The sequence below is a fragment of the Strix uralensis genome, chromosome 6, assembly GCF_047716275.1.
Source record: "Strix uralensis isolate ZFMK-TIS-50842 chromosome 6, bStrUra1, whole genome shotgun sequence".
In the NCBI taxonomy this organism is placed as follows: Eukaryota; Metazoa; Chordata; class Aves; order Strigiformes; family Strigidae; genus Strix; species Strix uralensis.
The window spans coordinates 19,412,784-19,440,510 of NC_133977.1; the positions used below are offsets into that span (position 1 = coordinate 19,412,784).

General features: G+C 36.3%; 1 protein-coding gene across 7 annotated transcripts in view; it reads left to right on the forward strand.

Moving 5' to 3' along the window:
• The window catches only part of CCDC141 (coiled-coil domain containing 141), a 96,454-nt gene that overhangs the window by 24,912 nt on the left and 43,815 nt on the right, over positions 1-27,727 (forward strand). For all 7 annotated transcript variants that reach the window (XM_074873082.1, XM_074873080.1, XM_074873081.1 and 4 more), the window contains 4 exons: positions 8,242-8,361; positions 17,846-18,040; positions 21,503-21,675; positions 26,953-27,094. In XM_074873082.1, coding sequence (XP_074729183.1) covers positions 8,242-8,361; positions 17,846-18,040; positions 21,503-21,675; positions 26,953-27,094 — 630 coding nt within the window. The remainder of the gene's footprint in view (positions 1-8,241; positions 8,362-17,845; positions 18,041-21,502; positions 21,676-26,952; positions 27,095-27,727) is intronic.

Genomic DNA, 27,727 nt, shown 5'->3' on the forward strand with positions numbered 1-27,727 from the left:
ACCAACAAATACAACTCTGTAATTTTGCATAGAGACAACAAAATTGTACACAAGCAAGCTGACAGCCTTACTTCTGGAGCACTCAGTATCAGTAGCTGCCAGAAACAGAGCAAGAATTACTTACTTAATGATTAGATAGGAAAAAAAAAAAAAAAACAAACAATAGATAAATATAGTATGGTCTTATGCAAGTGTCATCTCAGTATGTCGTTATAAAATAATAGCTGACAAAAATACTGCAAAACAAGAACTACAATGTAGGAGGCTATATCCATTTCTGTGCAAATCATTACAAACCATCTAGTGCTTGCTTAGAGATACATATTATTGCTGCTGGTACTGTTTTGTTGTTTGAGCTGTCTTGTTTTTTTTTCCCCCAGTATCAGCACATAACGATACCATAAAAGAAAGTTACTCAAAAAGAAATGTTGTTTCAATATAATGTATTCTAATAAATTTACAACAGCTACAACTCTACAACTGAACTTTCAGTATCAGTCTAACTCACTATATTGGAAATATGTCCTATTTCATCTAGAAAAATTATCCTTTCTCTACATTAAAAATATTAGATGTTACTACAATTACCTGATCATGCCAGTGTTATTCCATGGTATACAAACATGGAGGAACACTCAAAATGGAAACACTCCAGAAATAGCTTGCTGTTGAAGAGTAAGGGATAAATACGTGGGGTCTCTTTTGGAGCCAAGCACACTACTTTTTCTTAAAAAAAAAAAAAAATCACATTGCCTGAGATATTAAACGTCACAATTTCATAAAATTTACTAGGGGATTCTACTTGTCCTCATTTCATAAAGGATAAATATTTGGGAGTAACCAGCTAGTATTCACTCTAGGTGGGATTGAAAATATTGTGCAGTGAATTTTTTGTGTATATGTTTCCATTTCCTCTCACGTATGTGCTCAGATCACAAAAAGTATAGAAACTGTTTTCTACAGGCAAATTTCCTGATCATCTGAAGAGAGTGGCCAGTATTTAACTACCTGTTAGCTCATACCTGCATCCAGTTTGAGGCTGGTATACGCATAGAGGGACAAATTCAAATAGTTTTTCATGTCATGCTTATCAGAATATACTGGTTTGAGTATCTGCATTAGAGTCAAACCTAGTATAATATATGATTTCTACATTTATGGAAAATTAATTTGTATGGAATTTGGAATTATGGAAATTATGGAAAATTAATTGTCTACCTTGACTTTAGTAAGGCCTTTGACACCGTTTCCCATAGTATTCTCCTGGCAAAACTGGCTGCTCGAGGCTTGGATGGACACACGCTTTGCTGAGTAAAAAACTGGCTGGATGGCCGGGCCCAAAGAGTTGTGGTGAACGGATTTATATCCTGTTGGCGGCCGGTTACGAGTGGTGTCCCCCAGGGCTCGGTTTCGGGGCCACTCCTGTTTAACATCTTTATTGATGACCTAGACGAGGGGATCGAGTGCACCCTCAGTAAACTTGTAGATGACACCCAGTTGGGTGGGAGTGTTGATCTGCTCGAGGGTAGGGAGGCTCTGCAGAGAGATCTGGACAGGCTGGAGCGATGGGCTAAGGACAACTGTATGAGCTTCAATAAGGCCAAATGCCGGGTGCTGCACTTGGGCCACAACAACCCCCAGCAGTGCTACAGGCTTGGGGAGGAGTGGCTGGAGAGCTGCCAGTCAGAGAGGGACCTGGGGGTGTTGATTGACAGCCGGCTGAACATGAGCCAGCAGTGTGCCCAGGTGGCCAAGAAGGCCAATGGCATCCTGGCTTGCATCAGAAATAGCGTGGCCAACAGGGACGGGGAAGTGATCTTACCCCTGTACTTGGCACTGGTGAGGCCGCACCTAGATTACTGTGTTCAGTTTTGGGCCCCTCACTACAAAAAGGACATTGAATTACTCGAGCGTGTCCAGAGAAGGGCAACGAAGCTGGTGAAGGGTCTGGAGCACATGTCGTGGGAGGAACGGCTGAGGGAACTGGGGTTGTTTAATCTGGAGAAGAGGAGGCTGAGGGGAGACCTCATCGCCCTCTACAACTACCTGAAAGGAGGTTGCAGAGCGCTGGGGATGAGTCTCTTTCACCAAGTAACAAGCGATAGAACAAGAGGTAATGGCCTCAAGTTGAACCAAGGAAGGTTTAGACTGGATATTAGGAAGCATTTCTTTACAGAACGGGTTGTTAGACATTGGAATGGGCTGCCCAGGGAGGTGGCGGAGTCCCCATCCCTGGAGGTGTTTAAGAGTCGGGTCGACATAGCGCTGAGGGATATGGTGTAGTTGGGAACTGTTAATGTTGGGTTGATGGTTGGACTGGATGATCTTCAAGGTTTTTTCCAACCTAGACGATTCTGTTATTCTGAGTGCATTGTGGACAAAATATAAATTCACATGTAAATACAAAGAGTGGAAATTTAACTTTTAGACACTTGATGTACAATTTCTCTCTCTGGCCTCTAACACATTATGCATATATTTCTGAGTGATGACAGAAATTAAACTCTCAAAGCCTCTCAGCATATCTGAACACTAATATTCCAATCTCTGTACATGGACTGAACTCCTCTTGATGTCCAATGGTGCTACACATGCAAAACCAGCATATTGAACTCCTGCTGACATTAATGGGAGTTCAGGTGATAGAGAGAAAAGAGAGTATGGGAGATAAGTTCTGCTGTGTAAGATCTAAGAGTGGTGCTCTTTGTTATTTCCTCTGGTTTGCTAGGCATAATTATGTAATTAAGGGTGCATAATCTGTGGGTTGCTTTTTTAAAGAAAAGCCAAGCAGCTGTAAAGATCACTACTTATTAGCTGGTTCTGAAGAACTAAAAATGCAGCACGTTTCTTTGATCTCTAATTGGACTGTGATAATTTGATAGTCATGATTGTAACACGTAACATGTTTCTTTTTCAGTATTAACAATATGACAAATTGTGCTTACTTTATATTTAGAGAAGGGTATCTGACCTTCCTTTATGGAAGTGTCAGCATCACATTTTCTGATAATCTTTCATTAATGAAAATCAGAGGTAGGTTGGCCTATTTTGTGCATAATTAGTTATCTTTGGAAGAAGATTTATGAAAGTAATTTTTCTTAATCAATCCAATTGTGCATATATGAGAATTAAAATTATTCATGGCACTTGGTCACATCAAGGGCAGAGCTAAGAGCTGAGTAAAACTGGGGGACAGGTGAGTACACCCACATTTGTTATCTAGACATATATGGGAAACAAGCTATCTTGATATAAGTTACAGTTCCCTTTTTTCATTTCATTTTCATTAAAGGTAGTTTAATTGACATGAAAAATCAAGTAGTGCAGCCCAGTGAATTAAAGGCTGTCATTGGATTTTACCCCAAAAAATTCAGGGCATTCTTCTTCACTTGTAATCTTCATATAGTAAACTGATAGGTTTATGACCTTACTTGCCTAAAAGAATTTCTGTGTGGTAGGATATGGAAAGGTTCTGTTGTTTGTTTGCTTGGAAGCAAATTTCTGTTATGAGAAATGAAGATTTTCATTTTAACATTTGATAAAGAGGATCTGCAAATCCAAATGTGTAAGTGCACATATAAGAGGAGAAATTCACAGCGGTAGCTAATGTGTAGAGAACTGTCTAAACATGCACTACATCTGCTGGTGGTGTGCTTTTGCTGATTTTTTTCCAGCATAGTGCTGCTACTTCTACTGATAGCTAGAATGAAAACACTGAGTTTATCTCAGGCAGTTTGGAGGCAAATCTGAAGATTGTCACCTAATGCATAGAACTATTTGAATCATCAAAATGTCGTATGAAGTTCTGCTATGAAGTTTGATTGTTTGATTCCAACACATTCTGCAAAAGTTTTTTTATAAATATCAAAAATTGTGTTTTACGATGGATGCTAAGACACTTAGACCTAAATGGTTTAAGTTATTCAAAATTCTATAATCAGATCAACAAGATTACTTCTCTGCTAGCTACTCCTGGTGAAATCGTGGTGCATCAGTGAGTTTAATAGGATGTCAGAAACTCTGGCCAACTTCATAGGATTCTGAGACTTTGATACTATGTAAAAAAGCTCCACACCTTGAAACCAAATGAGTTTCTGACATCCTACCAAACTCACTCCATTGTTGGTCAATCATAATCTTTCCTGAGAGTGTATGTATTCTTGTTAAAATATGCATGTACCTAGATGGATTACTTGGTTTTAATATTTCACAATTGCAAATGTTCCCTTTGAAATTGAAATGATTACTCTTACTAGCTAATATTCTAAAGAACTTCTGCATTTGGGAACACTGTGTAAATGAAGTCCTTTCTTAAAAAAAGGGAAAAAAAAGGCCAAAAGAAAGCATATAGTGCTTTTGTCTATATGGACAAGAAACATCACAAATGAAAAGGATTGTTCCATGTTATTGGAACTTGAAATGCTTTTGTTGACTGGTATACATCATATTTAGTGGTGTTTGGTTTTTTTGTTTCCAGGGTCTTTTACAGTCCTTCATAAACATGGTATAACAAGCCACAAGTAGCTGCTCTGGGACAATGCAATACTGATATTTCATTCTTTTCTTGTAAAAGATTATTTTGTTATTCCTCTTCTTTATAAGGCTGTGCTTGATCATAGAAAAATCACTAAAGACCAGACTTTAAACCCAAGTGCTGGATTTTTTTTTTTGAGAATGTGTGTCTCGTCCCATTTTGCTGTAACTTGTTATTTATGAAATAAGACAAGGATGCTTCACCAGCAATATTGTGAAGATAAATATATTGAGGATTAGGGAAGGATTTAGGTAGTATTGTTATGAAGAGACTGAAATGTCCCCAAGATGAATGAAAACAAATCTGTATTGTCATGATGATGCCTTCGCATACTGATAAAAATATTATTTGAGATTTCAGATATTAAGTAAAGCACCAGCCACTCAATACAGTGATTATTGTCATGAAAACAACCCGACTGGTATTTAACAAAGTCATTTTTTTTGTGAATGCACTGGAGAAATTACTTGAGAATAGCTCATCTGCAGTGCAGAGTAGGTATGTCAAAATATACAGCGCAGGCTGCTCAAGTTCAAACTGCCTGAGGTAAGGTCAGATTTAATTTATGGCATGTAAGTATGTGTGTTTTAACACATACAGAAGAAAGGGAGTGAAAAAACAAGAAGTTTCTCCTAGTGGGAATTATTTCTACAAAGAAAAGTGTGTTACTTCCTAATTTCTGTTCTCTGCTATTTTTGCTCCTCCTCTCTGTAGTCTCACGTTAGTGTCAGATTGTTCAAGAGGTTCAGTAGAGCCCGGGACAACACATTGGTGTATGAGCTGTGAATTGGTGTACGCAAGAAATCCCTTTCTTCTGCCAATCCAGGGGCGCTGGGTGCCGGTGCCCGGGGGGAGGCCGGCGCTGCTGGCGCTGGACACGGCCGGCTCCGGCCGGCGCCGCACCGCTGAGCCCCTCCGCCGAGTGGTGGTGCAGCTGGTAAAACGTAATTAAGAAAAGGCAAAACACCGCACAGATATACTGAGGAGTGAGGGGAAAAAAAAACCAAAAAAAACCAAAAAAACAAAAAACCAAAAACCAACCAAAACAAAACCGAGAAACAACGCTGTGAGCACCAAGGTCAGTGAAGAAGGAGGGGGAGCAGTATTCCCCTGCAGCCTGCGGAGAGGACTGCAATGGAGCACCTCATGGAGGGAGGAGTCCACACTGGAGCGACTGGGTATTCCCTGAAGGAACTGTAGCCATAGAGAGCCCATGCTGGAGCAGGGTGTCCTGGCAGGAACTGCAGCCCCTGGAGGACCCGTTCTTGATGAGAGGAAAAGTGTGAGGAGGAAGGAGCGACGGAGAGGAACTGTTATGTACTGACCATAACCCCCCCATCCATCCTTGCCACTTGGTGAGGGGGGATAGGTAGAGCAGTTGGGAATGAAGGAGTGAAATTGAGCCTGAAGAAAAGGGCTGGGTAGGAGAAGGGTGTTTCATTTTTTGCCTTTATTTCTCACCAAACCTGTAATTGGCAGTAATTTAATTTTCCCCAGTTGAGCCTGTTTCACCTGTGATGGTAACTGGTAAGTGATCTCCTTGTCTTTATCTCAACCCATGAGGTTTTTAATTTTATTTTCTCCCCCTGTTGCAGAATCACAGAATCATCTAGGTTGGAAAAGACCTTGAAGATCATCTAGTCCAACCGTTAACCTAACATTGACATGGTGTAGCTGGGAACTACACCATGTCCCTAAGCGCTATGTCAACCCTACTCTTAAACACCTCCAGGGATGGGGACTCCACCACCTCCCTGGGAGGTTCTGTAAAGGAGGAGGGGTAAGAGTGGCTGGGTGGGTGTCTGGCACCTGGCCAAGGCCAACCAACCATACCAAGCTAAGCTATCCTTTTAGTTTGGTGTGTGTGTCCCTCTAGCCCCCTTATTTGTTGGAAAACTTACTGCTTCTGAATTGACAGTAGAAAATGTAGGAAGGCAATGGAAGACACCAAGCATTGAAACCACCTGGACCATAATCAGTGCAAAATGAGTGGTTTAACAACCTGAGAAAAACGTTGAAGAACCTTTGATTTCTGATGCTGGTTATTCATCACAAATAGAGCAGATAATTATTGTAAATGCATGACAAAATCTGATTTTTTGAAGAATGGAAGTGATTTTAGATTTAAAGCAATCACGGAAGACAACTGTCTTTTTCAAACAGCTATATTAGCCTTCTCTCCTTCCCCATCCCTCCACCAAAATCACTGAAAGTAAGGTTCTATGGGTTTCTTTCTTAAAAAAACAGCTAAATATTCTTAGCTATTGCTTAAGAGCTAAGCTAGCACAAGTGAAATCAGTCAGAGGTATTAGCTGTAGTGGAAACCAACTGATTAAACTCATTGTAATGGAAAGAAATACTGCCAAGTGGTAAAGGGCTGAACGCTTTACTATTACAGGCTTAAAGATTGACTTTTTCCTCTGTCTAGCATTACAGAAATACTAGTTTGTTTTGCTAAGCAGATACATGATAGAGAGAACAGTCCTAATTTACAGAGAAATTTTTCTTTCCCTTTTAGCACAGTTTTTATTGTCCATTCCATTCATTTGTATTTTGGTGAACCGATAGTAAATGTTCTGTGAAAATGTGTGCTTCCAGGAAAAATGTTTCAATCAGTAAGTACACATCTGGAGGATATGCTCAAGAAATGAAGGCTTGGTAGTAAAATAATTTACTTTCCTAGCTCTCTTGAACTCCTGAGATAATGTGCCCAATTTTTTTATTTGTAACTGAAAATGGTACCAACACATTTTAAAGGTCCTTTCATTTTTGGAATTGTTTAAATTTATTAAAAATATCTTCTACATGAGCAGATTAAAAAAAATGATCTGTAGGGTGCTATTAAAATCTGTAGTACCTAGAGTACAAAGTAAATTTTAGTACGTCATATATGATTTAAGTATAGTGGTGATTTTCCAGACTGAAAAGATTGGAGGAAGTCTCCTTAATACTAATAACTCAGTCTGACTACTATGTTAAAATGCAAAGCTTCACTCAGGAATTCTTGCCGTGTGTTGTTTACAAAGAAAGTGAGAGGTACCTACTGTGAATCAAGCAGAAATAAATGCAAGTCATTCTGTGCAATTTAGAAGATATACTTGTACGCTGCATATGTTTGCACCATATACTTGCTGAAGTAAGTCTAGTATGAGGTAATAATTTTTTTTTAAAGCTACTGAAGATTATTTGACATAATATTACCTCAATAGCTCAACTGGGTTTTTCAAGCCAGAGATGGAGAGGTTCTATTGGGTCATAAGGCCCATTTAGTCTTTTTTTTTTGTATTCTTGCAAAATATAGTCTTCTAGTATACGCAAAGGGATATTTTTAAGTTAATGCTATTCTAGGGAAAATGTGCAATATCTTCATCGTGTTATAAACCATGCATTTATTCTATGTGTGACTAAAACTTTTTATTTTACTGTGTTAATTTATAATTTGGTCATACATGAGGAATACATTTTTGTCTATTTTATTACATATGCTCCCATATGTGTTTGTTTGGAGCACAGTTCTTTCCTTCTGCATTTATTAACATTGAAATAATACAAATGCAAACATTTGAATAAAAGCATGAACATTAGGGATGAAAAATGAAAGGAATTAAAATTAGGGCTTCTTTTGTACATAAAACTCTCTTGTATATATTTTAAAAAATGGACAGTTGCTTTTCAAATTTACCACTGACTGAATTGTTTTTATTTAGGTAACATCTTGGTACAAGAAGAACATCAGAGATTATTTTCACAAACAAAACTTAGGCTCATCTCTATTGGAAAATGAAGAGTTACTTCAAGAGCTTGAAGAAATGGAAGTCATAGTGAAAGTAAGAAATACAATAATTGGTAAAGCAACTTTAAAAACCAATAGCAAAATGTAAACTCAGGCATTTAATAAGCACATATAGGAGTACATACTTGGTATGTCTACATAAGATGTATATTTCTATATGTCTAAATGAGAATTTTTTCCATTTTACATCTTTTAATGCAGGCCTCCATGCTTCTCAATGTTTTTCTCATTTAAAGCTTTAAAAGCTAGTAATAGGTTAAAAAAAAGAGTAATCCTTGATGTTGGTTAGTTGGTTTTTCAAATTAGTGATCAAGTTCCAAACTGGTAGTTTACATATTAAACCCTGTTGCAAAAAATAAAAGTAATTTTATTAGAATATTACCAAATTTTAATGTTCATAAAGGATAAAAAGCCACTTCTACTATAATTCATTACCACTGAATTGTGTACGTGATTGGAAGAGGCATTTGCCCATTCATTTCTTGGGAATAAAAATAATTGAAAATAATATTTTCATTGTGAGTATCAGTTTTCCAGAGAATAAATCTGTTACCATCGCTCATAAAAGCAAGATGGGATTAAAGAAAATGTTGATATTAAAGAAAAAAGGATATTTGTATGATGTAAATTGCATATATTTAGAGCCTTTTTTTGGATATCTCAGTTGTGCTGTCATCAGGTAAGTGTTGTTGCTGTCAGGATCATTCCTCACTGTATCATTTTCAAGCAATTGTATTTGGATAACCCAGATGACCAAATAGGTTTTTTTCATCCAAAACCCATTCCAGTAGAAACAAATGGCTTTTTAAAGGCTATTGTGTTGGTAGCAACTAACACGTTTATGATTGTTCACAGTTATGCTTCCTTGTAAGCTTTGTAGTTGAATGTCATCTGTTTGCATAATTTACAGTTAACTCCTTCAGGGTTGTCATGTAAGCAGAATACAACAATATTTCTAATGCTTCTCCAAGCAGCATGTCAAGACCAGAATAAAGGAGGAGCCTGACATCTTGATTTTAAAATTAAGATGAAGTATACCAGTCAAATGTTTATTCCAGTAAATACTTGTCAGATAGCAGAGATTAATATTAGATGGCATCAGTGCATAAAGTTTTACCTGTGTGTTTGGAATACACTGAAATACAGAACCTAGAAATGAACTTGGCATCTTTTCTCACAGATTAAGCAAAACCAGGCTTATAAGATATATCATGTCTGCACATTAAATTCTCTAAATCTTTGGCAACTCACAGGCCTTCAGCATGTGATTGCTAATTTTGACTTTGACTTCATATGTATTTTGGAACTGCAGTGCTGTTGTGTGAAGTTTTCATTCTGTTTGAGAAGCTGTTGACTACTTCCATGCGGGAGTTTGGGGAAGGCCAGTGAAGAATTTAGGCACGATATTCAGAAAATGATTTTACTAGTCCCGGAAATGTAAATATTATTTTCTCTGTAGTCCCATACAAGGATGCACAAAATTCCCTTAAGCTTACTTTTCCTGTAAAATTTTCATTTCAGTTGGTCATGATGTCTCTAGGAAATTTTCTACTCTGCTCATTCTAAACTTGTAAATAGAAAATGAGAGGGTAAGTCACTGATTTAAAAGTGTTGTGATCAAAAGAAGGAATGTGGAGACAAGGAGTGAGTTACTCCAACTTTGTATAAACAATGCATGTCTGGTTAATGTTAAAAAGACTGATACGAAGGGGATCATCCTGCCCAAGATGGATGATTGAGAAGAAAATCATCAGTAACTGGGGAAAAGATAAAGGTGTCAGGGGGGAGACTGTGACCACCAATTCAATTTAAGATCAAGAAGACACTGAGCCCCCCCCCCCCCCCCCTTTGAATTTGCGCAGAAGAATTAAAAAACACTAACTTTAAATCGAGACGAAGCATGTTGTTAACCAATGAGGGACAAAGTGATAAGAAACTAACCAATGGTCATTACAGTAAAAGTGTATTCATGTAATCTGAAGTTCTTTTGTACGGAGTGCTAGCTTTGGAATTACCACCTAGCACCCCACTCTGTGCAGACATGGTATAAATAAATACCTTTGCTCTGTATGTGTATTGGCATATTGCACACCAGATAAATGACCCCACTTGGAGGACAACAGTCACACAAAATGATACTGTTGTCCAGGGTCACTGCTTTCTAAGATACAATCTTTCATCCCAATGACAGAAATTCCTAGTATGGATGTACTAGGCTGTCAGAAGGCATTGATTGTTCCTATTGTTCTTAAGTGGTAAGGGAGAGGGGGCAGAAACCAAGCGGGCTGAGGGGGCGCCTTAACACTCTGGTCTACTGCCTTTCCCGATCCATTTGAGTTGGCATGTGGTCTGCTTCCAAGCCATATCAGAATCAGGAGCATTAAGGGAGTGCCTTTATGCCCTGGTCCACTGCTTTTCCCTATTCATCTTGGGTTGACATTTGATCCAGGGCAGGGGAATTGCACCAAGCACCGGGAGCCTCAAGAGACGTGGGAGTTGCACCACTACACAGGTGTCATTGCATTAAGATGAACAGGACAAATGATTTGCTTAAGTAGTTCAGAGGCTAGCCTAAGAAGGATTTACAGGAAAAACACCTTATTTGTGCAACTGGACTGAGAGACAAAAGGAAAATGGTTTATTATGTTCTCAAGTTGATACTTTATCTTGAACCTGACCTTGCTAAGAGGTGAAACTACTGAAAACATTATCGCCATCTTGTACAGTAATCAAGACCAAAGATAAACCCAAGGATTCAAAATAGGAAAAAAGTCCTCAACCCTCCCAAACATTAAAAGGATTCCCCTTGTCCCCGTGTCTGTTGCCCTGTTTCCCGCCCCCCCCCCCCCCCCCAAGATTGGAAGGAAGAGAAGAGGCAGATGTAGGAAATCATGTTTCAATGGGGGTATCTGTGGGCACTGATTAACTGCCAGCTGTTACATTTGTATGGGTATTGGAGGTGCTTGGCATGGTAAAAAAGAACTGCTAGCACCACTTTGTGGCCAAATAACTTTGAAGATGAAGAAAAGAAGTATTCGAAGTTGCATTTTGTCTAGTATCTGCCACTTTTCATGATTGAACAGTGCTGGAATCATTCCCCCTTTTAATAAGGATTAGTAGCAAGATGGAAAGTACTTCTCTCTTTTATAGACCTGCATGCTTACTGGGTCTGGAGTAGCCTTGCTCATGCTAGGTAATAACATGCTCTCATGAGGTTTCAGGCTGGTTCTTAATGACCAAATTAACTATCACTATCAGTGGTATTAATTGCTGTATTTGTTGATATTAACATAAGGATCGAAAATACTGTATTTATCTGCTCTTTTCCCCAGATCTCACAGCTAATGCTTAGATACATATAAAAGTTATTTCACAGTTAAATGTCTGTCTGCAGCGCTCTCCTCTCTCTGACCTTCCTGGATGGTCATGCTCCTTTGCCGTTACCTGCATGGATGCAAACTCAGGCTATCCAGCTCTTGCCAGTTTTTCTGAGACTGGCTTTCTGTTGAGTTTGACAAGTACTGCATTTCATCTGCACAGCAGATGATTTAACACACTCCTGTATTTTGATAGGTAGAACAAAGCATGTAAGGAAAAAGTTTTCTTTATGGGCAATTTTATTTTCACGTAAACATTAGTCTTTTGCGCACAGCAGATGCAAATCTACATTCAATCTAGCAGGTTCTCACTGTCTGATTTTCCTGTAGTGCCATCTCACTGCCTTGGGAGAATGCTCCTTTTCTATTTCTTATTTTTCTGTTAATGGTTTGGTTTTTGTGTTTTGTTTTGGGTTTTTTTATTTTTATTTTGGTAGGTCCCTCTCTGTCCTGGCATTGTCTTGTAACATCTCTCAACAATTTTCTGGGAGATGACTGGCTTTGAATTACTTTTTCTGTCTGTTGATTCTAACAGCTCACTCTTAAATACACTGATAATAGCCATCCACTGAACTTCCCAACAGACAGATCATGGTTGTTGTCATAGCAGTTCACAATCCTTTGCAGTTTTATTAGTGCACACTGTTTTATTTGTAATTTGAGGGAATTACATGAATATATTGGTAGTTACACTGCAATGTAGTTACTGAAGGTAAAAGCCTTTCAAATCACAGGGGTTAAATCATCAATGTACCAATGAATCAATTACAGGCAGAAGTTCAGTTGTGAAATTTTTGCAGTATGAGAGAGGGGGATAATTTATCACATATTCTGAAAAGTATATGTTTTTATACTTAACTGGCTTGTAGTTTAAATGCTACTTTATCTACTGTATGGATCATGATATGAAGTCAAATAGATGTGTTTCAAGGTTTTCTCATTTTAGCCCTAGAATATTCCAGTGAAGACAATTTTACACAACTTCTCAGTTTTTAATCCAAAGTTAGAATTTTTAAGAAAGAAGTGTTTATGGTGTAGACCAAAAAAGCCCATTTATCCCACAGTAGTTGTTTAATAGCAAGATAAAGTTGTAGGTATTTCTACTTTTTTTTTTTCCCCAGGCTTGTGCTGGATATTTTTGAAGGCACAAAAAGTTCAAGACTTTTACTTAAAGCCACAATAATTTAACTTCATCAGTTGTAACACTCTTGAAAAATACTTGATTAATCAAGGAACCTAGAAAGAGGTCATTTTCCTTGCCAAATGGAATAGTGAAAGTGAGTGTTTAAAAGACTTACTACTGTGAGTAACAGTGATGTGAGCTAAGGAGGCACATTGAGAATAGGCACATACAATGCAATGTGTCTTTAACAGGTCAGAGGAATTCACAAGCATTTCTTGACAAATTGCAAAGTCAAGGTAATAGTAGGCTTTAGGTTCCTTTCAGGGAAAATGAGTAACAAATATTTTAGTGCCGACTGACAGATCGTTATGAATTTAACATGTAGAAGGCAAAAACCGACAAAGATTTTTCCACTGAATTTGTATGTCCTGTTGATGGAAAGTATAGGCTTTTTATGTGTAGAAAAATTTCCTTATAAACAAAAAGCTGAAAATGAAATTGTTGCTAGCTATTTTATATAAAATTGAATGAAGTTTGAATAATGATTCAAAAGGATAGCAAATGAGGCTAACTACATTTAATACCCTCAGAGAATGTGCAAGGTTGTCATATTCATGGAATATTTTAAACTATAAATTGTTATAATAAATTGTTTTTTTGCACTTGTATGAAAGATTAAAGAAGCAGCTTGCCTCAGTATAAATGAGGCAGAGTTTAACCTCTGCTTTAAGATTCCCTAAAAGCTGCTACTGAATACTTTGTACCAAAGAGATTTATGAATGTTGTTACAGTGAAATCCTCTTACAGGAAATCATTTCACTGCAAGTTGAGTCATTTTCTTATAATTAGCCTTGCCTGGTCTAATTATCATTTACACATTGAGATACACTGAAGCAATTCAGAACTTTTTTGGTTTTCTGTTTCTGCTCCTAAGCTAACTGTAGACAATTTCCTTTCCTGTTACACTAAAATATTAATTTTCATTATTGCATAAAATATTATGTTTAATTATTACACAAATAGTGTATAATAACAAAATGAGGGTGCACTTACTCAACTGCACTTTCTTTGACTTTTTTCAGTTAATTATTATTTGTCCCAGTACAAAGCTCACAACTGCAGTGTTGTTTTCTAATTCTCATTAACATTTATATGTTTAAATGTAAGTGAAATTTTTATTAGAATCTGAGCATGGAATACATTTGGTACCAGTCATTCCAGCTGCAAGTATTGGAAGGTGATGACATTGTGTTGCTGATACAATTGAATGTCAGGGGTTCACACCTTATCTGTAGATAGGCCAATTAAGCTGCGTGTATGGAGAGACCTCGTTACTGTTTTTTCCCCAAGATAAATTCTTTAGGTAAAAAGGAACAAATACAGCACAGCAGACTGTAATTACTCTCAAAATCCTCATTCCTGGTGAATATTACTTAGGACAGAGAGACAAAGACAGGATTTTATGAAGGGGGAATTGTGTGTTAAATAATACAGTGCAGGGTTTCACTTAATTAAAAGTACAGGCTGAAGATTATTGCATCCAGATCTCAGAAGTGGTCATTATTTTAATTTGAAAGAAAAATAAAAAAAAATCAAGAAAGATTTTGCTATAGCTGTTTATCAGCAATAGACAAAATGAAAAAACCCTTTGCTTTTGTTGTGCCCCAGATTAATCTCTCTTTATTTCACTAGGAAGCTGAAAGTGTCCAGTTCAAGTCCTCAAGGAATACTTATACAGGGGAGGGGGTTGAGTGTTTTCTTGGGAAGTGGTGTGATTTCATTGTAGGATACTCTAAAACATCAGTATTTTTTATAAGCCTACAAGCAAATATAGTGGGCATCATTTGGCCTTTAGGTGCTTGTGGAAGAGCTGAGCTTGAAAAATCTCTGAGAAGGCTTTTCATACGGGTTCCCTTAGGGAAGGAAAGAAGGATTAGCATGAGTGAGACAGATTTGCATCTTTGTAGGCATACAGTTCAGGTATATTGAAGCATTACCAAAACACAGTTCTAGAGGGAATTCTGGGGTTCTGACACCTTTTTTTTTTTCCAAAATGAAACAAAGCTAAATTTGTTGAGATATGTGGAATTAGTTTTCTTACCAAACCACTTTGAATCTGGTTGAAATGTTTTAATGCTACCGAATTATTTTTTGCTGGCTTTTGGGTTTTGTTTTGGTATGGTTTTTTATTGGTAATACTATAATAAAAGTTAAAAGCAAAAATAGATTTAACATGAAAAAGCTAAATGAGGCATTAATGCAGGTCTATAGATTTTTACAGTTGCTAAGGTCTTCCATGTGAAGAGTATTCACCACAGTGGAAAAATGGCTTACAAACTCAGCAGGATTGTCATAATTTTCCTTTTCCTGTTCATCAGAATTTCAAGATGAAGGAATATGTTGCATTGCACAGAAATAGGATACCAATCAAATAATTCTGTAATGAGTCACTTCTACTGCTTCAGTGGTGTTAGCAGTCCTTTTATGCTTATTAGCATGAAGTCTTTTTTACATTTTTCCTCCTCAGAAAGCTTGCTTACTACCTAAATAAGCTTTAATATTATTTTAAATTGGTTTTACTTTAATGAAAATGTGCTTGTTAAAATCCTGTTTAGAGTCTCATTTATCATATAAAATGTGCATCCTTTTTTCCTTAGCTTTGCTAAAATACTCGTCTCTGTTATAACCCGCAGCAGTTAATACCACTGACTAATTCACACAGAAAGTTTCATCACTTAATATGCCTTGGTAGTTGTTTTTTGAGAGAGATTAAAGGTATTTTTATGTGATTCAGGTTTTTGAGACTATTGTGTTGCTATGTAGTGACAGCACACTGTGCATCATATTCCTTATTCCCTTGGGTTTGGTCGTATTTTAAAATTACTTTTGTTACCTATGTCAATACCCTCTGTTTCAGCTTCAGTTCATGTGCTGGGAAGCTGTAGAAATGAATCCAAAGTTCAAGGCAAGAACATAGAAGCATGGTCTGAATGCATGTGGTTTTCATTTTGAGGTGTGTTTTTCACTGACCTGTGAGTAATGCTAGATGTTCTCCCCGAATTGTTCAAGTTAATCTAGAATGCAGCAAGGAAAAGTGTCTTTTCTGTTGGAATTGCCATGTACTATTTAAGCTTGGGTATGTTGGGCAATGGGTATGTTGGGAATTTAGGGTGTCTCTCACTTGTTAGTTGTTGGTCCAGATTTACTCCATTCCCACAGGGAGGGAGAGATAACTGCATCTGTTGAAGAAGTCTGTTAAATAAGTTGATGGTTTTTTTGTACAAGTGTTTTTACCGTACCAGTTGTCAACAACAATGGACAATGTCAGAAAAGGAATGCTCTGAACTACACAGACAAAATAGGTCTACTCCTGTTCACTGTACCTCAAAGAAGGATAAAGCAGCACGGTGGGACATTAAAGGGACATGAGGGAGTTAAAATTGCTGCTGTTTGTGAAAGATCTGTGAATAACAAGATTACTTCTTTTGGGAAAACTTCCAAACAGCATCTTTCACTAGCAATAATTTCACTAAAAAGAAACAACAAATGTGAGGCTAATGTTCTTTAAGCATGCTGAAAATAAAAGAACCTGCCCTGTAATCTTGTTGTGCCATATGCACACTGTGGAGTGTTTTAATGAAGAAATTTCTTATTTTTAAATATTTTTCTGTCTGCTTTACCAGACATTCCTGTGGAAGGAAAAGCTAAATGAATTTCCAAAAGGTTCTTCACTTATTTAATTCATTACCAGAAAAAGTGGAGGAAATATGCTACCTAAGGCTTGGGAAATTGCAGTATAATAGCAGTTGCTCCTTTTGTTTTGAACAACATAATAAGGCACCAAATTTAAGTGTTGACAAGCACAGCAGGGATAAAGTACACTGTATAACAGTTTTACTATTTTATAGTTTTCTCTATAAACACAGCAAAAACAAAGAAGCAACTAAACACCAAAGCAGTAGTTGCAAGACAGGAAGAGATGAATTGGTGTTTTTCTCTTGATGCAAAGCAAAGCTCACTTCCATTTGGGCTGTCTAGTCTGCCTTTCAATACCTCTTTATAACCTAAAGAAGATAGTGGGACTGAATACTGTGATAGCATTTATCACAGGTAAAAAAATGTAGGGAAAAAAGTTTTGATCATGAAGGTTTAATCCTTAAATTTGATGTATAATTTGGGTCAGTACACTAGAAGCACAAGTCAGTTCAGTACGAATAGTTGAAAAAAGGAATAGGAGTCAAATAGACAATCAGTTCTGATTAGCTAAATATGCTTCCAAGTGGTGCAACGCAGACAAAATATCTATGTGCAAACTTGTACAGATTCAACTGAATCCATTTTAAAGCACCTTAAGTTTTAAAGTACCTGGCTCATTTAAGTGTCAGTAACGTTTCTGATTCTGTGGCTCGAAGTTCTGAAGTGTGATCTTCCTTTTTAAAGCATCATATCTGTCACTACCACTAGGAAGGTTCATGGTCAGATATGGCAGAGACATGCTTTGAACAGACTTGTGTTGTTTGTAGAAAATCAGGGAAAGTGTACAATGGAGAGTGTCAAGGATGATTGCATACCTCACTGTAAGGGGGAGTCATTTGATTTAATTGATTACCAGACAGCTCTCAGCACAGATTGTCTCACTGGAAGCAGCTATTATCTAAGCAGTGTTTTAATTTGCTCTTGGTTAAATAGTTGGGCTTAAGGGGCTGTTTGTCATGGGAGTGTGGTTTTACCCAGCAGAAGTTTCTTGTCTTTGTGTTATCCAGACCATTTTCGCCAGCAGTCACACTGCTACTTCTGCCTGTGAAAGTGTGTCAAGGAATGTAGAATGCCACCACTGAAAACCCTGTCAGTAAAACCATAATTTGCTGAGAAATCCTGCCTAGTAGAAATACTGTTTTAAATGGTGGTAACTTTCAGGCCTATAAATGTGATACATGTTTTCCAGTATTTGTATTATTATTGTGCAGGTATATTACTTTTCTATGTGTAGTTGATTAAAATGGAATTTTTCCTCTTAGGAATGGAATTCCACTGTTGAACAACTGGAAGCTGAAGCACTTAAGATCTTGCTTTCGGAGGACTATACAGAAAAAGAACATCTAAAGCTTTCAAATCAGAAAATCTGTCTGTTGCGAGAAGAAGTGTGCTTCCATATGGAAGAAAGGAAAGCCCTGCTACAAGAGGCCAATGACTTTTTTCATACTGCTGGCAAGGTTGGTAAGAAGCCAAGTCTGTAATAACCACCTGATAATACAACTGTCAGTGTGCTCTTGAATACTGATATATGTGGGATTATGCAAGCAGAGCTTGTTAAACAATTTGGAATGGAAAATTACAAACCTGATTACCCTTTAATATGGCCTTTTCCCTTAAGCTTCTATCCAAAGTGGCAAATGCATTTTATAAAACATTTTTAAGACAAAAAAGTATATTGAGAAGAGCACTCAGTTTCCAAAATAAGGTATTTGGGAAATATTATCTGCCAAAAATTGGACTTGAAGATCATGGGCTCTGTCATGATGGCATAATGCTGTATGAAGATACAGGAGCTGCTCTAAAATATCCAGCCTGTTACAGGATAGTATAGATACCAGAAATGATGTCTATACTTGCAGTGGTCTCTGCAGGGTCTAATTAATAATCAGACTTAAGAAAAAACAAGGACAATATACAGTTCCTCATACTGAGCATGTCATATACTACATGGTTGAGACATGATGTAACACCAAAGTGGCCGGTTAAAAAAGCACAAAACTCCTTTAGTGACAGCACTAATGATGAATTAAGGCCCACATCTATACTGAGGTCAGCAAGAGAATATGTAGGCAATAATTTCCATCACTGATGTGCTCATGTGGAGAAGCAGTGATTCAGATTCTAGGCTTAGATTCTTGTAGCTCTCACAGGAGAAGGCTAAGATGGCCTTACCTGTCTACTGAATTCTGTACCTTGCTTTTTTATGTGGGTTGTGTTTAGATACAGCAGCCTTGACTAGCATGTGTGTTTCATTTTCTGTCTTCCTAATCTCATGTGATGAGAATGCATAAATCATTGATGACCAAAAAAAGGAATATTTTTACAACTGAATTTTTAATTTTCAAACATCAAGTCCAGCAACAACTACTTGTATGAAAATTATTTTAATAAATATGGTCATTAATTTTTGTTACATCTTCTTATACTTTTTTTCTCTATAAGATGTTTATCATACTTGAATACACTTTCAAGAGTTCTTTTTCTTTTCATTGTCTCTGATGTGAGCATGAAAAGAATATCCTTGTAAACCTTCTCTTCAAATCCCTATACCAAAACAAAAATAGCAGATTTTTTCTTCAGTCATCTGAAGTTGTTTTAGATTAGTCATCTTTTGATATTCTTACTGGCTCAACGCCTAAGATCTTAAAATTCTTTTTCAAATGCTGTATTACAGGGTAGCACTTAATCACAACTAAAAACATATCACAAATTTTTAAATTAAATTGATTCAGTGGAGAATTTTAATAGGTCTTCAGTAAACAAATGTAAAACTTATTGTTCAAGTAAAGAAAAAACACTGAAAAAAATAAAAAGACAAAAAAAATTCTTATATGGGAGTACAATACGGTCAAGGAAATGCATGTAGAAAGGAATAAAATAATAATGGAATAATAGGCTTAATAGAAATTACTTGAGATTCAGCCACATTCAGTGAAGTAGAATTAAAATGGTGAAAGTGTGCACCTACATGCAAATGAAATGAGTCTTTAGGAATCCAGTGTCTATTCTTTGCTGTAAAATTCTCCCAGTTAAATATTTATAGGCTGGCTAGTGAAAGTATATTCACTTGTATTTCTTCTGAGCCTTTCCTATGACTCTTTAATATACTTAAGTATGGCCCTGAAGACTGGAATTCATTATACAGAACCTGTTACACAAAGTAAATAAACTTAACTTAGTTCCTTAGTTCATGTGAAGGGCCTCTATCTACAGAAAAAATCTTTGAGATTCACATAGGTCCATGAATCTTATGAGTTTTCAAAGATCATTCTAATTCCTGTCTTGATCTGAGGTTTATGACCTTTTTTTATGCTTAGTGATGACTAAAAGGTTTTCATGTTTTAGGAAAAGTCCTTCCTTGGTACACTCAATTACACTCCTCCAATGGAGTGTTCTTGTAAATTTTCTTTGTATGGTCAGGATTTTTTTTTTTTTAATGCTGAATCCTTTTTTCTGCAAGGAAAAATAACCTGGCAGAAACAATAAAATAATATGTATGTCCTATTTTAATCTATTGTGTATAGAAGTTGCATTACTTTTGCTCATCCTCTTTATTTTTCTTAATTTCTTTTGCATAGATTTCATTTGTTTGAGAGAGTTCAGGCATTTCTCCTTCATATTTTGAGTCAGCAGTACAGGGTTCATTCTGATATGCTGAGTTCTTGGTTCATCTGTAATATGGTGTAGCAAGCTGAATCATATTGTGCCCTGAGAATCTCACTGAATTTTCACTTTTCAACTTTTTATGAATGTAAAACCTTGCAAAAGAACTTTGGGACAGACTAAATTTGATTTTAAAGTTCTTTTGGTCTTCTGATGTAGTAACTTTAAAGATGACATAATTAAGGATAATATTTTAGCATGTATGTAGTTTTGTTGTCTCTCAGAATTCTTCTCAATGATGAACTGAGGGTTCAAGAACAATGTATTTTCAGACTGTAAGTCTGCAAAATTATTCACTGAACTAAAGCTTATAGTATATATAGAGATTTGCAAAGTCAGAAGACAAGTTTGACGTGGTGTACAACAGTTGATTTCCTTTTAAAAATATGTATACAGAGTAGTCCATCTTATAGTCATTATATTTTTGTTACATAAAAGTATATATTCAAAGAGAAATGAATGCTACTGGACATTGTCTACTGCTTTGCTTTATTTAGATTTAATGTTTTTCTAGTGTTTAGAGCAACAAAAAAAAAAATCTGTGTAAGAATTTTGTGTTACCGCTGTGATGCTAATTATGCGCAGTAGGTTTGGGCACATTTCTATTTTACTAATATTAGTATTTATTAACGTTAATAATGGAGTATTGCAATGTTGTCCTTACTCTGTCTAAAAAGGCAGGAGTCTTTGTAGAGTACTTTTGTCACTTTTTTCTGGTATTTGATTGAGAAACTTCTTGCACTAAAGGAAAACAGAGAATAGGTATAACAAAACCGAAGTTGCATATGTGCAAAATGTGAGCCTACTTTTAAAATAAAAATATAACTAATTATGTTTTCCTTGTTGGATATACATTTGATATATTTAAAACATTAAAAAGAAGAATAATTTTGGTAAAACTCTTTAACAGTGAGCTTAATAAAACTTTGAGTGCTAATGCACTCTATTACTTGTTATTTTGGTTCTGCTTTGGCATGTCAAGTTGGCCTGACTATTGCTGAAAAAATGGAATAGCTTTAAATTCAAAGACTAATCGTGATTTTGCATGCCCATACTTATATTAACTTTTGTTGAATTATACCTGTGTTCTTCTGTGACCTGAAAAGGCAGTATCAGGCCCTAAATTAAAATAGTGCTTTTCATTTCTGAAGAAATGTCAAGTATTAAATGTCTATTGATCATCTATTTATGTAAAAGTATATACATGCACATTTTCAACAGAAATACTGACAACAGATGCTTTTTTATTTTTGCAGGTACTTGATGGCCTTGAGGGTATTGAGAATTACCTTAAAGTCTTTAATTCAGAAGACTTACATTTGCCTATCTTGACAATGAAGTATGAGGAATTACAGGAAGCAATTAAAGGTTGCACAGCGACTACCTTGCAAAAGGGACAAACTTTAGTTAATAAAGCAGATTCTCAGAGGTATTCCCTCCATTTTTGCATATATGCTGCATTTCTCTGTATCTACCTGTTGCTTTATAACTCAACTAGTTAGAATCGGACAGCATTTAGAGCCAGTGTGGTTAACTAAGTAGGTGTGCATTTAAATGACCTGAAACTCAGTGTCTGCCATGTATCTGTTGGTATTTATATAAACCAATCTCTTTAACAAAAATATTTAGGAATACTACATGCTACTTGTAAGAGTGGTGTCAAACAGTGGAATTAGTATGTTAGGGCAATGTTTAGAAACAGCGATTTAGTTAACATTTTGGAAAAGTAAATGTATGTAAATGTTCATAGCTGCTGATCATTTTCAGTCCCTGCTGCCCAATGTAATCATTTTAGACCTTTTTGAAAGTCATCATTATAGCAACTATAACGTGATTTGATGCAAGACAAAAATACAGGTGTTAAGCCAAATACATAAAATATGGAAGTTTCTCCACTTCTTAGTAGTTTTAATTCATGAATAAAATATTTTTTTTTCTTCCAAAGCTTTTGTTAATTGCAGAGGTGAGGTACTCCACAGACACGATTTTTACACTGATGTAAAGCATGACTTAGTTTATAATCAGTCCCAGTGGCTTAATATCTCCTACTTTTCAGGTCTTAGTAGGAGGCTGATGCAATAAGAACGAAGACCATTTATATTAATGAGTTCTATTTCAAAGACAGAGCAGATGACTGTGGCTGATGTTTGGCTAGTGGTCAGCTTAGCTCTACATTCCCATTACATGGTTATGTCCTTAATTATTCCTGAACTTTGAATAGCTTTACTTCAACACAGCAACTGAAAGTCTAGATAAGATTTCATTTAATCTCATGGCCTTGCAAAAAATTTTATCTAAAGTGCCTTCACCTGTCACCCCAGATGTAATTGGCTTGAACCTAGCAAAGGGATGAAACAGAAAATTCAAACAGAAAGTTGTTTTGGGAACATATGCAGCTGGCTTTACAGCTATTGTTACTGGTTCAGCATCTCCTGGTATTTCAGTTAAATGGAAACGAAAGGGATTTTCCTGAGTGAAACTTTGATTCCTAAACCAGCCATAATTTCAGAGTGCATGCTGCTGTTCTCTAGGACTTGATGTTCTACTAGAAGTTACCTCAACAGAAGCAGATGTTGTGTTTCAAATTATGTTGGCACAGCACTGATTAATGTTAGGAATGCTAAATACCTTGATTGAATCCCTAAAATAACAATTCATTGTTTTTCTTCCTTATTAAGAGTTTTAAAAAAATATTTAAACAGTCCAAGTCAGTAGTGGGGATAGTAAGATATCACTGGTACACATCAAGAAGAATGTGATTAATTTGTCAAAATAACCCTATCAGTCATTTCTGGTAAAATTCAATAAAAAAAGGTAATGCCAGAGGCAGATCTCCTGTGTGCCAAAGTACTGCTCAAGATAGTCTATAAATAAATAAAGAAGGTAAGATTTCTGCCTAGATGACATTATAATTTAAAAAACAGCATTACAGCTGAAGCAGTAGTGATTTAGAGAAGGAAGGAGAAACTTAGAACAATATCAATAGGCAATCTCACTAGAAATGTGGTTTGCTGTTTCTAAAGAACCGTGGAAGATTCCAGACTCTCAAAAATTTGAAATATCTACTTGCATTATAAAAATAAATAAGTCCCTTTCTAAGAAAGCAAACACAAAATATTACGGCTTTTCAGTTTTTCTCTGCTGCCTTCAGGCCTCATTGCCCAAATGTTATGAATTTGCCATATATTTCAATGAGTAGTGCTAGTACTTCTGTGCAGGTGGAACATTTTATATTCCTCGGCATGGGCTTGAGAATTACTATCAATAATTTAAACTGGCAAGGAACTCTGGAGGTCATTTGGAGCAATTCCTTGCTCAAAACCTGTCAGTAAGATTAGGTTGTTCAGGGCCAAATTTGGAGTATCTCCGAAGGATGGAGATTCCATAGCCCCTCTGGGCAACCTGCTCTAGTGCTTAAGTGCTCTCCTCGTGAAAGATGTTTTTCTTACATCTAGCCAAAATTTCTGTTGCTGCAACTTGTGAGCATTGCCCCTTGCCCTTTTGCTGTACACCTCTGAAAAGACTCTGATTCTGTCTTTTTTATAAACCTGCTTCCTCATAGATAATGAAAGACAGCAGTTAGATCACCTCTTCACCTCTTCTCTACTCTGATGAACAGAGTTCTGTCAGCACCCCCTTGTACATCATGTGCTCCAGCCTCCAATCATCTTGGTAGCCTCTGCTCAATTCACTTCAGCTTGTGTGTCTGTTTAGTACTGTGGGGACCCAAGCTGGACAAACTGACCTCCAGATGAAGTTTCAGAAGCCCTTAACAGAGGGGAGTAACTTCCTGGCTAGTCTCTTCCAAATGCAACTCAGCATGGGGCTAGGCTTCAATATCACAAGGATGATCCTGACTCACGTTCAACTTCTTGTACAGCAAGACAAGTTTAGGTGTTTTTGCCTAACCCATGGCTTTAGGAGATAGCCAGAATGCTTCCAGCCAGCTCGACAGCCTAGTAATGGTGACATAGTGAGTTCTGTCAGCAATTGTGGTAAAGGTGTTACGTTCCAGAATATTAATTTCTTCCAGAAACGTTCACATTTTGAAAGAGGAAAGAGAGAGGCCTCTCTTTGTCATGTATAAGCCACTGTGCTGTCTTTAAATGCTGGCCAGTATTTAGCCCAGTGATTAACCTACATGGGACAAGATAGGTATGAACAGCTGAGGGCCAAAGGAGAAAGATATGGACAGAAAACAGAACTCATATCAAGACTAAATCCTGATTAGTATTTTGCTCCCCTTATTGCACAATTCATTGGTAGTCTTAACTGCCCTCACAGACTTCCCTTTTCCTTTATCTAACCGGACTGGAAATCCTGAGGGACATGGACAGTCGCCCTTTGAAGGCAATGAAGGGTGTGAATCTGAAAAAGTTTAGGTATCTTTTCAAAAAGCTGCTTTGCCATAGAACAGACAAGAAGGTATAATCTGACAGTGAGATACATAGCTGTTAAGTGTTTGCAATCTGGTGGGATTCTTGAACTAGCTGGCAGCAAGTAGAAATTTGTGTGGAATTTGAAAATAGCTGCCAGCTCCTGGAAGGAGTAGTTGGAGCACAGTAGTTTTAAAATTCCTTCATCATTTGTGATAGAGAAGATATTGCGTGCTCTACTACTAGCTTGACTTGTTTTAAAAAAGAAGCCAGATTCTCCAGTTTTTCAGACAATATTTTTATTAATAAGGAATCACCTTGCTCAGGTTGGGTTACACTTTGTCGATTTTGATGAGATGATACTCTGAATTGCACTGTATCTTCTGAATGGGGATACCGGAAGATGCATTTTTAATGCAATATCAAAGTGGCTGGCATGTGTAGTACCGGTTTAAATGCACTGAGAGAAGGTAGAGTACTTGAACATTAAGCGAATTAAAATGAAGTTGGATTTCTGTATCCACATTGTTTTATTTTCAGAGTACCCAAAAATAAGCCAGGCAGTTTGTATGCGTATGTGAAGACAGGTCTAGTAGCTTATGATTTACAAATCTAATACTGATACCCTCACATTGAGGGAGGACTATGTTTAAGGCTAGTGACACTGACTTCAGTGTCATAATTGGAAATCCACTGGAGTAAAAATGGAGAAATATGATGCTAATTCTGTCCTACTTTCAAATCTTTTCAAGTCATGTTGCAGCCTTATTTTAAAAGATAGTCCAAATAAATGAAAATGCTGAAAATCTTCACATGGGAAGAGGAATAGATTATAGAAAAATGGCAGAAGGCAGTTTTTTCTTGTAATCCTAGTGTTTCAAAATTAAAATATTGGTAAGTCTGATTTTTGAGATCTCATTTTTTAAATTAAAACAAGCTAGAAAAACAGGAAGAGCAAAAATTTGTATGTATTAATTCTAAGAAAAATTATAGAGTCAGTAAATTTTGTCCATTAAGAGAACCTTTGTTACTTCGTCAGCCAATTAGCTTGCCTACAAGAACTGCCTTTGTTTTACTGCTCTTATAGATTTATTGTGTTAGCTCAAAAAACCCCAGTGATCCTTTCAAAGATTTTATAGGGCTCTAAATTATAATTTTCAAAAACTATAAATCTTGTTCTCTTATTGTGTTTTTTTTAATAAGTGGTGCTAGTAGAAGTTTTTAAACATACCTCTTTTTAAGGATTGCTGAAGTAGAGGAGTGACATTTTTAGAATTTAAGGATAAAGCACAAACTAACAGGTTGCTAATTTTTGACAGAGTAACTTACAAATTTGAAACCACCTACTCCCTAAAAGTGACTTAAAATTTAGTTTCTCTTAGTGATCAGTTCTTGGATCAGATTCAAACAGAATGGTCTATTAATACCATAATTCATGTTAGTAGTGTAGAATAAGGTTTTTCTTTGAGGTTGCAGAGCCTGATCTGAAGTGAGGAGAAAATTTCCTATAATTTTAGAGGACAAAGGAGGAAACCTTGAATAAGCACCTGTATTAACATAAGTTTCTGATGAAACTAAAGTAATGGAAAACTTATTTTGGACATGTTTGTCTTACAAAAATTCTTAAGATGAATAAATTTCAGTAGTAAATCAATTGATACGTGGGTTTCTTTTTTTAATATCAAAACTTCAGATCTTAATTATTTCAGATCTTTACAATTTGAAGAGGACTGCCTCAAGTATTCAGATTGTGAATTTCTTCTGTGATATTAAATGGTTTAAGTTATAAGACAAGCATTGTTTTGTAAATTGATGTCTTTTCTTCTGTTAAAACAGCATCTTTAAAGATATGTTGACTTAGAATGTATATGACATTTTTTTCAGCCACTGTGGAAACACTGAAATATTTGTAAGTCCAAAGAAAACATTCTTTTTAAAGTAGAAGTGATATGCCATGTATTTTCACTCTTTTTAGACTATTCCATTTGTGGTTTTAGTCTTTAGATAGTGTAACTAAAGTTAGAATTATTTATGAAATGAGATATTTCTTAGCGAATCAGGATATCTGGCACACGAATCTAACTTATGCACTGGTGATAAATGATTTTTTTGGAAATAGCATTTCTGTGTGGAAACAGAATTCCAATCAATTTTGTTTGGGTTAATTTTAATATTTCTCTTGGCTATTTTTGTTTTAAGGGTCGCAGTTTAAAATTAATAAGTTACTTGCCGTACAAATCAACAGAAAAGGTGGTGGGTTTTTTAGTCATTATCATCCTGATTGCTGAGCAAAAATGACAAATAACAACAGTTCTATTCTTCCATTTTAGCTCTAGGGTGATAGGAATTCAGAAAATGATGGAATATGTTAAAAAAAAAGTAGATCAATTAATCAAGCAGTGTCCAGATTATAAACAATTTACTTTGAAGAAACAACAGTGGACTGCCTCACTTGAAGATCATCTGAATAAGGTACATGATAACACGTTGTCATCTTAATACATTCATGAGTGGTGCATTGTATTTCCATAATTTAGCTATGTGTATATTAAAGTTGACTCAAATAATTACAAACAACATTGGTTTGTTAGAGAGTGCACAGTTTTAGTCAGAATGCTGAATGCTATTACCGGCACAAATGAACCTAAAGCTGTTCTGAAAAATGCAGCTGTTCCCATGAGAACATTTTACTAGTGATCTTCCATAAAGCATGGACTTGCTTAGATAATGAGCTATTATAATTTATTACTTCGGAAAAGAAGTGAGCAGTCAGGACTGTGACCTGCAGTGCAGGTTTCCTATACTGTTCCTATGTCTTCTGTTTCATTTGGCTGAAGATGAAAATAGAAGTGTGGCAAAACTGAGGGTTAGTAAGCATGGTGACTATGAACCACAGCAAATTTTCAGTAAGGCTGAAGGAGTGTGGATTCTGTTCACCATAAAAATTCCCTTTATTCATTAAGATACCTATGCATCAAGGACATCACAGCCTTCTTTAAGCTGTTGAATGTTCTGTAGTACTGCAGACCTTTTTGATGACTTGTCAGAGATGGAATAGACACATGGCTCCTAAATAAGATTCCATGTGTAAATTCAAATTAAAAA